Source organism: Bison bison, unplaced genomic scaffold (genome assembly GCF_000754665.1).
Source record: "Bison bison bison isolate TAMUID 2011002044 unplaced genomic scaffold, Bison_UMD1.0 scf7180017864519, whole genome shotgun sequence".
NCBI lineage: Eukaryota > Metazoa > Chordata > Mammalia > Artiodactyla > Bovidae > Bison > Bison bison.
The window spans coordinates 21888264-21900604 of record NW_011495072.1 but is presented as its reverse complement, the minus strand read 5'-3'; the positions used below and the strand labels follow the sequence as shown (position 1 = coordinate 21900604).

Here is a 12341-nt window from a genome sequence, read left to right as displayed (position 1 = left end):
ACTGAACTGAACTGAAGGAAACCTTAAAAATGAAGTATTTATCATTTTTAAAATTCAAAAGTATCATGTAACTGTATTTTATTTATTAAATGATGAGTTCTATTCTAAATTGCATATTCCAAAGCTATAGTTCATGTTTCCAAATAACTATGAACATTTTTTATTATAGTTCATGTAAGTTTTAAAGTTTTTGTTGTTTTATAGGTTTCTGCTTTCTTAAAAACTTATGTTAAAACATTTTCATTAATCTCTTATATTCTGAGATATAGTTATTTTTCAATTATTTATACAAGCCAAGTTGAATTTAGGTGTATAAGTGACAGTTACACCATAGCATCGACAGTCTGTCTTTTCCCAACCTTTGAATTAGATGAGTTTCTCTGTAGTTAAGTTAATCAAACATTTAAATAGGTGATTACATTTTATAATGAAATCATTTCTAAAATTATCTAGACTCTGAATCAAGAACTTACATCTCACTGTGCTTCATAAAGGACAGATTGTATGCTATGGACCAATACAATAGTTCCTGTAAAGAAAAGGAAGAAATGACTTAAAACAAACACGCACACACTGCATGTTGTAAAACTTTGAAGAAAAAAGGTGGATTTCCTAATGAAGCAAATTAAGCTTGGATATCAGGATGCCTGCTACTAAATGTAAAATCTGGGTCATATCTTCTCTATACCTAGCTGTCTAATCTGTCAAAAGGTGCAACCAATGGTCTTCCTATGCCCCTGCCCCCTATCCACACACATCCCTCACAGGTTTTTAGAAGAATAAAATTAGAAAGTGTGTGAAATGCTTTAAAATAATGTGCTTTATCATAGCTGTGCCTTCATCCAGTAATCCAAAAGTAAATGTGCTTTTCTTTTAGTTTATTGTATTTTCATGTATGATAAACAAGATCAGCTCAGAGTTTGAAGTGTCTGGTACTAAACTGGACAAACTTCATGTAATTGGCTTTTTACTAGTTAAAAAAAAAAGAAGAGAATGATGATATCATATATAAAAGTATGAGTAGAAAATATGAAAATTTTGGCTCTTGTATTCTCTCTATAGATTTCCAGTGTATTAGATCTTTGGAGCCTCAATTGTTCCACATGTAAAAATGAGAGAAATGGAATTGGTTGTATCTAAGGCTCTTTCTATCTTTAGAAGATCTTGAGTTAGAGATCTGCAAACTACAAAATAATTTTTAAAAGGACCACAAGATGGCGTTTGTAGCTAATGAGTTTTTTTGTGTTAACTGTTGCAGTCATTTAACAGTATTAACATTTGCAGTATTTACAAATGCAAACTTATTACTTATATTCTTGAGGAATATGTAAAACTAATTTTAGAAAAAAATGCAAATCTTGTCATTTTGAAGTTACTGATATTTCTCAAATTATAAATTAGCAGTTTATTCTGAATTTAGACTTTTCCAAAAATGAAATTTATTGAATAATTTTGAGCCATTGCAAAATAATAGAAGTTGATTTCCTTTTATAACATCATCTCTAATTTTTTTTCTAGATTGGTTATATTTCAGGAAAATGTTTAAATATGCAGCTCCTAAAAGTTTTCATTACTATTTGGATCTTAGGTCTAGGTGATTAAAAAAGCAGTTACTAAAATGTTACACACCCCATTGCCTTCATTTTAGGTATGACCTACAATTTTTACAATGTAATTTATTTTGCAATGATATTGGCCTAGTATGGCGATGTTTACGTATTTGAGCTTCAGTGTTTCCTCACATGTAGGTGATGTCATCTGTGCCCGAGATAGTTGAGATAGCATTAAAATATGTAAAGGATGCTTGCCGGGGTCCAGCCCCGGCTGATCCAGGGTATTCGAAGGCGAGACGGCTTAGGCGACTATTTAAATATTCATCAAAGATATAAAGAGTAATAGAATGAGGATAGCTCAGTAGGAAAATTCAGTGGAGAAAAGAGGCTGAGTAGCTTGGTTTACGCGGGAGACCAATAAAACTTCAAGACAAGAAGCTTGCACCACTTACGTAGGCCGCAGGCGTCCTTCCGTTCTCCGGAAGGAAAGGAGACACTGAGGCCTCCCCGGTCGGATCTTAGAAGCCCAGGCATAAAAAGTAAGCATGGCGGGTTCCGTGCTCCAGATGGAGACTCAGCCACAATGAGAGAGAGAGAGACATGGGGAGACCAGTATTTCGAGGAACTGATCCCAATTCTTTATTTTCCAGAGTCTGTTTTATACACTGAGATGTTATACAAAAGTCACGTGGGGATAGCAGTCCTGACTTTTATTAAAGTCAGGTGCTTCATACAAATGTATACAGAGGTCTTAGGGGTGTTACATCATCTTCTGGCCAGGGGGCCTGCTGACAATTTATGACCCTCTCATTGTGACAGTGGTCAGTCAACCAGAACACTTTTTTCTCCAAGGGTGATTATTCTTAAAACGGACGCCACCCAAATAAAGTTACATTCCTATAGGGTGAGGGTGTAGTGGGTTTTAGTTAAGGAAAGAATTTACTTAGCCTAGGGTCTAACGTGATTAATATCAAAGGTTAATACTTATTTCTTCTATATATTCATTAATGTGTGTAAAGGCAGGGGATGTGGAGTCTTAGCAACAAACATTGGCTCAACAAATGAAAAACCCTTCACCAATACAATTTTTAATCAGCCCATTATACTTATACTAATAGTTTTCTAACTTTTCTTAAGGAACCTGTTTTTAGAAGGTTTAAAGCATCTCGTGCCTCTCATGGTTGGGAGGCTGTGAGCGATCACATGTGGCCGGACAAGCCCGTCAGGCAGGCTAGAGAACCTTCAGAGGAGTCTGTAGGTTGAAACACTCTTGTCACGCCCAGGAGTTATTATTAACTGGAGCTCTAAGTTAACTTCTTCTCCGAAAGAGGTGGTGGGAGACAGCCCCCCGTAAAGTCAGAGGTGTAGGGGAGAGCACAAAGTAGTAAAGTAGGCAGGCTCTGGTTATGGGGGTAGATGCTCAAGGATTTCCAGGGGGACTCCTGAGGCTCGATCCCGCCTTTGCGTATGTCGAGCCTCCTTCCTCATGACCTTTGCCACGGGCGGAGTACCTCACTCTGGCCCCCAACAGATGCTCAGTCATATTTCTGTTTTAATTTATTAAGAGAGATGCAGTTATTATGTCATTGGGGTTAATAGGAAAACTGGAAGCACAGCTTTTGACTTAATATGGAAATTTCTGGTTTAAAAAAAAAGTACATGGTAAGGTTTGGCTTTTATCACATTTTATATTAGTAGATATCGTTGTTATTGTTTTAGGCAAATTTGTGGTTATTTTACTTCATTAGCAGAGATATATAGATAATGTTTTCTTAATTTGATTCTTGTGATAATTTGCATGAGACTAGGTTTTCCACTGGCTGTTCCATGATCAGGGTCATAGCATTACCTATGGAGATATAAAACTTTATGTTGGCACTGTCACCTGGTGACTAAGAACATGGGCTTTGGATAGGCATAACTTGTGACTTTAAGTTCAGACACCTTTCATTATTTCAGTGAGCCTCAGTATCCTATTCTGTAAAGTGCTGAAAATAATGGTATACACATCACAAATTTTATTTGGTATTAAAATATACATGTCCATATGTACATAATAAAATAACTAATTTTATTTTTTAGAGGCAAAGAAAAGTCTTAGAGGCAAAAAACTTATAAATATCAAATACTGAGGGCAGAGGTAAAATTTTATATTCGATGCCTTTCCATACTCTGTTAAGCCAAATAGAACAAGGCATATTTATCAATTAATATGCAATCTCATTTGCCAATTTAAAAACATTTTATTTAAGTAAAGTTGATTTACAGTGTTAGTTTCAGGTGTATAGCAATGTGATTCACTTGTACATACATATATATCTATTTTTTCCAGATTCTTTTTCCTTATAGGTTATTACAGAATATTGAGTATAGCTCCCTGGGTTATACAGTAGGTCCTTCTTGGTTATCTATTAAATATATAGTAATATATATATGTTATTCCCAAACTCCTAATTTACCCTCCCTTCCCACTGCTTTCCCCTTTGGTAACCATAAGTTGGTCTTCCATGTCTTTGGGTCTATTTCTGTTTTGTATGTAAGTTTGCTTGTATTTTTTTATTTTTAGATTGCTCAGATACTTGTCTTTGTCTGACTTACTTCACTTTGTATGATAGTCTCTAGGTCCATCCATGTTGCTGCATATGGCATTTTTTCATTCATTTTTGGCTGAGTAATATTCCATTGTGTATATATACCTCTTATTCTTTCATCAGTGGTCATTTAGGTTGCTCCCATGCCTTAGTTCTTCCAAGTAGTACAGCAGTGAACATTGGAGTGCATGTATCTTTTTGAACTATGGTTTTCTCTGGATCTATGCCCAGGCGTGGGATTGTAGGATCATATGGTACTTCTATTTCTAGTTTTTTAAGAAACTTCCATACTGTTCTCCATGGTGGCTATACAGTGTAAGAGGGTTCCCATTTCTCCACACCCTTTCCAGCATTTATTGCTTTAGATTTTTTGATGGTGGCCATTCTGAGCTGTGTGAGGTGATGTGTATGTGCTCAGTCACTCCTCACTGTAACTTCGATTTACATTTCTCTGATAATTAGCAATGTTGAGTATCTTTTCATGTGGCCATCTGTCTGTCTTCTTTGGAGAAATGTCTATTTAGACCCTCTGCTCATTTTTCGATTTTTTCCTTTATGTTAGGCTGTATGAGCTGTTTTTGTATTTTAGAAAGTAGTCTCTTGTTGGTCACGACATTTGCAAATATTTTCTCCCATTCTGTAAGTTGTCGTTTCATTTTCTTTATGGTTTCCTCTGCTGTGCAAAAGCTTTTAAGTTAATAACTAGGTTGTGTTTGTTTATTTTTGTGTTGGCCATTTTAGGCTCTCGGATGAAAGTTGACGCATGCACGTGGTTCAAGCCCCCTCTTCTGTGAATGGGTAAATAGGCCCAGAAAAGTGAAAACATTCGCTTGAATGTTTTCAGACTGTGGGACAGAACCTCTTTCTATCCCACCATTTTGAGAAAACAGTGATTCTTAAATGTGGAAGCTTTCATTGGAAGCCAAATTATACCAACAGAAAGCCCATTTTTGTCATCATTCATTCTTTAGAAAATTTAATCACATCTACTTGTGGATCACTGTCACTTTTGAGAGCTAATGAGACATTTACCTTTTCGTAGGGCAAAATGTCATCACTGTTTTTACTGAGGTAGCAAGAGATTTACTTTCAAGACTAATTTTATAATTAAAACTTACTTTCTACATATTCTATTTAAGAAGTCATTAAGCATGTGTCAGAACAAAAGGGCTTTTATTTACCTTTTGGGTCTTTTTGCCCTAGTTCTGGCTCACTTTCCTAACTGTACAGTCTTTCCCAGTCGTGCCTTCAAAGAGAAGCTACAGATTTTGGTCTTTGGCTACAAACTGGAGCCACCTAGGGAAAAAAAAAACATGCACTGGGTTCTCAATTATTGAGGATCTGTGATATACTTGCTTTCCAGTCACCCCACATCTTGCCTAAAAGCATGTTCAACATGTTTATGGGCTTTCTTTTACTGCAGTGAGAAGCATAGGGCAATAGAAAAGAGTACTGGACTCAGTAGATCAGTTCTCTTACCTATAAGATGCAATTACTTCAGTTTGTCAGAGTATTGTTGTAGCAAATAAAATGTACAAAAATATGCACATTATTCAACTAAATGTGGAATTGTTATTGATCCTCTATGACAGTATGATAATCAAACTAGAATGAGCTAAGCTGCTGCTGCTGCTGCTGCTAAGTCACTTCAGTCGTGTCCAACTCTGTGCGACCCCATAGATGGCAGCCCACCAGGCTCCCCCATCCCTGGGATTCTCCAGGCAAGAACACTGGAGTCGGTTGCCATTTCCTTCTCCAATGCATGAAAGTGAAAAGTGAAAGTAAAGTCGCTCAGTCGTGTCCGATTTCTAGCGACCCCATGGACTGCAGCCCACCAGGCTCCTCCATCCATGGGATTTTCCATGCAAGAGTACTGAAGTGGGGTGCCATTGATGAGCTAAGGGGTACAATTAAAGGTCAAGTCAACTGTGACACTAGATATTTTTGATTGTTACTTTAATTTTAATAGATATTAGCTTGCTTTACTAATTATAATGATTTAAAAATGGGAATAAATCAGTTCCTTGATAGAAAACAGTGAGAAGCCAAATAATAGAAATACTTTAAAATATATATATAATTTACAGTTATGAGCAAGTCTCACACTGGGTTTTGAGATTTTAGTTGTTGTTTTGATGATTCTTTGTATCATTCAATTATCCCAATTGCTTATGGTATAAAAAATCCATTTCTTGAGTTTTCACTTAGTTTTTCATACTCAAAAAAAAGATAAAGAGATTTAAAGAGCGTTAGAGGTTATCTTTGATTATTTAAAACTAGACTTATGTACATTGACTGGATAAATATGCAACATATCAATATCAACAGGTTAATATTAAACATTGGCAGGAGGGGGAAATTAGCATATTTAGTTAGCAAAAATATCTGCTATCAAAATTCCAAAAGATGACTGGTAGCATCAGGAGTTATACAGTTCAGGACCATGTCTCAGCTTTGTAGACCCAGAAAACTGATTGGTCAGCACCCTGACTGGGGATCAGGTTTTTATGGCAAAACTTAACATTAACACATTTAGTGATTAATAGAAGCCAGGATGTCAGTTGATTAATATTAAGATTGAAAAGTGCAGTGTTTCTGATGATCAGTGTATTTGCATCAGCAGTTCAGTACATTCCTTCCCTATGCTCTCAGCATTTATTGAACACTTACTTTCTGCCTGGCATGTTATTAACTCAGTCATCTTCAAAGAGTATACATACAGCTGGAAATACTTAAAAACTTCCAAAAGATACGTAAAAAATCAGTTTCTACACTCAACCTGCATTTATACTGTTTCCTAAAAGTTGATCCACCTGCAATCATGCATTTTTTTTACCCTCTTCTCCTCCAAAATGGTTCTTCTTACACTGTATAAAAGAAAGTTATCTCATCTTGATGGCCCAGTGACTTATTAAATGTACTCTGGTGGTCATTCAAGATATTAATTATTTCCCATTTCCTATTAAATGTCTGTACCTCTTCTCAGATTTGTAATATCACAAACATATTTAACCATTGATCCTCAGCTTTCTCATCTGTAAAATAAGATTCATAATCATCACTGTGAAGTTTAAAGAAAGTAATATGTGATAGTCAAGTGTGAAAGTCACTCAGTCGTGTCCAACTCTTTGCGACCCCATGGACTCTACAGTCCATGGAATTCTCCAGGCCAGAATACTGGAGTGGGTAGCCTTTCCTTTCTCCAGGGGATCTTCCCAACCCAGGGATTGAATCTACATCTCCTGAATGGCAGGTGGATTCTTTACTAGCTGAGCCACAAGGGAAGCCCAATATGTGGTAACAACCATAATGATGCCTCACCGAGTATTCATATAGATATTTAGCAGCTGTCATGATACTTGTTTTTCTATGCTAGTGTTCTATAATCTATATTTCAAAATACATAAATTGTTTTTCTGCCTTTCATATGGTGGATGATAAGGAAATGGTTAAATAGCTAGTTTGTTTCTTTTACCACATTTCACTGTCCTTCTGAGGATTTTCTTTAGAAATGGAAATATTAATTCACAGCAATAATCAGCGGGGAGGGCTGATCTCCCTTAGACATTTATTAAACTAGGATAGTTGAAGAATATGACAATGATAGAAGCTTCTTCACATTAGGATTAATACAATTTTTGGTGCAGTTTGGATCTATTTGACAGGAATTCTAAATAGAGCAGACTGCTCACATTTTCATTGAGTTTTGCCTTGAGTATGTTCAGAAGTTTATTTAAATAATAGTTTGGCAGAGTTATCGAAAAGATATGATATCTCCTGAAAGCAGTAATTGCTTTCCTGCAGTAATGGCTACCCTGCAGGGTTACCAGATAGTAGATTATGTATGAATTTGCAGAAGAGGCCAGAAATGAGTTTCAAACAGGAAACAGGACTTTTTACAAAGGTGAACTATGATTCTACAATCTATTAGCCCTTTTGTTCCATACTTTTGTATACATTGTGGATAGATTTTTAAACATTATATGTATTTAGGTATTTCTTATTTCCTTTCTTATGTTCAAAATTTGGGGAGGATTTTTAAGTATCCATAAAGCTGAATTAAATTTTTTTCTTGGCATTCAAAAGAAATAAAATACTAATAACAGCAAATAGTTAATACATTTGTCCATATGATGTTAACTGTAAGTTTTTTGAAGATGTTCTTTCTCAAGTTGTGGAAGTTCCCATCTGTTTCTAGTTTGCTGAGAATTTTTTTTAAACTAAGAAATGGACATTTGTAATTTGACAGATGTCTTTTCATGTCAATTGAGATGGTACTACATTGAATATAGTCAGTTACACTGATTGATTTGAACATTAACCCAATCTTACATTCTTGGGATAAACTCCATTTGGTCATGACGTATAATTCTTTCTATAGATTTCTGCATTTGATTTGCTAAAATTTTGTTTAGAATTTTTACATCTGTATTTATGAGGGGTAGTGATCTGTAGTTTTCTTCCCTTGTAATATCTCTGGTATGATGGAAACCTTTCCTTTCTCTTCAGTTCCCTGAAAGTTTGTGTAGAATTAATATGATTCTTCATTAAATTTTTGATACAATTTGCTAGGGAAGCCATTTATACCTGGAGTATTCTTTATGGAAAGATATTTAACAAAAAATTCAGATTTATTTGGATTATTTATTTTTTCTAGAGTGAGTTTTGGTAATTTTGGTACTGTGTGTCTTTTCATTGGTTTTATTCAAGTTCTCAAATGTATAAGTATAAAGTTTTCAGTAAGATTTTATTTTCCTTCAGTAGAATTTAGACTGATGTCACCTTTCTTATGGAGAAGGCAATGGCACCCCACTCCAGTACTCTTGCCTGGAAAATCCCATGGACGGAGGAGCCTGGTAGGCAGCAGTCCAGGGGATCACACAGAGTCGGACACGACTGAGCAACTTCACTTTCACTTTTCACTCTCATGCATTGGAGAAGGAAATGGCAACCCACTCCAGTGTTCTTGCCTGGAGAATCCCAGGGACGGGGAAGCCTGGTGGGATGCTGTCTATGGGGTCGCACAGAGTCAGACACAACTGAAGTGACTTAGCAGCACCTCTCTTAACCCCTAACAGTTGGCAGTTTATATCATCTCTCTTCTTTTATGAACAGTCTGGCTAAAAGTTTATCTAATTTTGTTAATCTTTTCAAAGATCTAGTGATTCTTCTTTCATTGATTCACACTGCTATCTTTTCTGGTTTTTTCCTTCTACTGCTTACTTTCAGTATAATTTGTTCTTTTTTAGTTTTTAAGATGGAAATTGAAGTCATTTAAGACCTTTTTCTTTTCTTATATAGGTGTTTAGTGCTATAAATTTCTCTTTATGTACTTCTTAAGTGGCATCCCAAATTTTTTTTATATATTGTGTTTTCATTTTCATTCAGTTTAAAATAAAATACTTTCTCGATTACCTTGTTATTTCTTCTTTAGATTTCAAATATTTGGGGATTTTTCAGATACCTTTCAATTGCTGATTCTTAAGTTAATTTCACTATGCTCAGAGAACAAACTTCATATGATTTATTCTTTTTAAGTATATTGAGACTTATTGTATAACCTGGAATATGGTGAGTTTTGGTGTATGTTTTATGTCCACATTAAAAAAAAATATGTGTTCTCTTTTGTTCTATAGTTCTCAATTAGATCACCTTGATTCATTTCCTGGACACATTAATGGTGGCTCAGATGGTAAAGCGTCTACCTACAATTTGGGAGACCCAGGTTCAATACCTGGGTCAGGAAGATCTCCTGGAGAAGGCAATGGCAACCCACTCCAGTACTCTTGCCTGGAAAATCCCATGGACGATGGAACCTGGTAGGCTACAGTCCATGGGGTCACAAAGAGTCTGACACGACTGAGCGACTTCACTTCACTTTCACTCACTACTTAGTCTTGGTAGACCATTATAATATAATAATTGCTGATGTTTGAATATTTACTTTGAGCCAGGCATTCTGCATAGAGATTTATACAGATTATGTAAATTTAATTTTCACAATTGCTTTGTGGTATTATCATTAACCTAATTTATAGCTGAAGAAACCATAACAGAGATTAATCAACTTGCACAAACATATATGATATAGTAGGATTCAGATCTGATTAAACCATGCTTGTATCACCACTCCTCTGTCTAGATGCTTTATGCCTGCCTCATATCCAAATGGTCCATCATTTCCTCTATAATTTAGATCTGTTTCTGCCCTGACAGTGGGGACATAGTAGATTATTTCAGCAAACTAATCCATGCTAATTTTTTAACCTTTATCTTTTCATCTTATTTAGCAATAATTTCCCTCATTAAGAGTTAAAATATGTAAAAAACGACAGGGATCCTGGCAAGCCGATGGGAAAGGGGAGTTGGACAGATTGCTATTGGAACAGTTATATAAGGATTTACTAATTTTTCTAACAGTGAAAGTGAACTACTGTTGATCTCCTGATGGTGTGTTTCCATTATTTAGTGCCTTGCTACATGGGAATCCTTCCTTACATCACAGACAGATCTCCACTTGGAAGAAGCCTCTGAAGATAAATTGTAATCTCATTGAAGACCTCTATGTGATCTTTGGAAGATAATGTCTGTTAACCAAAGTTATTCTTTCTCAATGGGCTGGATCCTTTCTAAAGTGGATGAAAAGTATTTCACACTATCTGGAAAACCAACAACTTAAAGCTCAGGTGTTCCAGATCATTGATATAAATTTGGATATATATATATATATGTACACAATACATATACATACATATAAATATGTAGCTTAGTTTTAACTATGTTCTTAAATTTGTATGCCAATAATTATACATAAAAAGGTTTTTTTCTTAAGTATTTGTCTGTGGAATATGTCATTTTAAATATATTGTAAAGACTCAGTTTTAATAAAAAGTTTAATATGAAATGACTGACTATTGTGCATTCTTTTCCTATTAGTAGCTCAAGGCTCTGAATAGGATTCTAATATGAATCCAGTGTATATTAATAAGTATGCTGTGTATTCACCTTTATTTCATCATAATTTTCTCTGAAATACTGTTTACTTTGATATTAGGAATTCAAAGTAAATATGCAAAACTGGATTAAATATTTTTTAACAATTAAAGATAACTTTGAAAGTTGGTTTGCTAAAAGCTAAAAAATTGTTTAAAGGCTACCAAGATAAATATAAATTATTTTTGAGTTATTATTTAGAAATACTCATACAGTCATTTTCCTACTAGTAACTTTATGTTTGGGGGATTTTTTTTACATACTCTTTGCAACTCACATCTAGCTTTATTTGTTAATGTACACAGTGTTTATCAAATTTGTTCTCCCATTTTATTTGTTGTAAGTCACAAGTGCAGGTGACTTATGATAACAGAGATAAAGACACAAGTTACAATAACAGGAATAGAGACACATTACACCTCAATTCATTTTCCAGGCTCACAGTCTAGTAATATTTATCATACAAAGTGATTTTATATTCATTTTATAGCTATGTAAAAATTGAATATATTATCTAACATTTGCCAATTTTTGGAAATAGATATTTCTCAAGACTTGGAATAAAGTGTGAGGTATTTAGTCATGCATATTACCTTACATGGATGACTTGTACCCTGTGGTGGTGGTTGTTGTTCAGGCACTCATGTCTGACTCTTTGCAACCCAGGGACTGCAGCTTGCCAGGCTTCTCTGTCCTTCACTGTATCCCAGACTTTGCTTATTATTTTTAATCATTTGGTTATTAGCATGTAAATAAGTGTCTCTCACACACAAAGTAGACATTTAAATCATCTTAACTAAAGCAAGGAAGCTGAAGCTCCAGTATTTTGTAAATCTGATGTGAACAGCTGACTCATTGGAAAGTCCCTGATGTTGGAAAGATTGAGGTCAGGAGGAAAAGAGGGTGTCAGAGGATAAGGCTGGATGGCATCACCAATGGCATGGACATGAACTTGGGCAAACTTTGGGAGATGGTGAGTGGTGAGGGACAGGGAGGCCTGATGTACTGCAATCCATGAGGTTGCAAAGAGTCGGACACGACTGGGCAACTGAACAGCAACAACAAACTAAAACAAGAGATACACAATCACACACACGAATATAAAACTAAATATTTTTTCTTAAATACTGACATGTACAGTTTTTAAACCATTTGTAGTGAAGAATCTGCCTTCATTTTTTCACATTTGGCTGCTGATAGCTTT

General features: G+C 35.2%; 1 protein-coding gene across 1 annotated transcript in view; it reads left to right on the top strand.

The window, feature by feature from the left end:
• The window catches only part of SNX7 (sorting nexin 7), a 118851-nt gene extending 107807 nt beyond the window's left edge, over window positions 1-11044 (top strand). Inside the window, 1 exon segment of the mRNA XM_010831006.1 lies at window positions 10614-11044. Within this exon segment, the coding sequence (XP_010829308.1) occupies window positions 10614-10691 (78 nt within the window). The 3' untranslated portion in view covers window positions 10692-11044.
• The last annotated feature ends 1297 nt before the right edge of the window (window positions 11045-12341 follow it).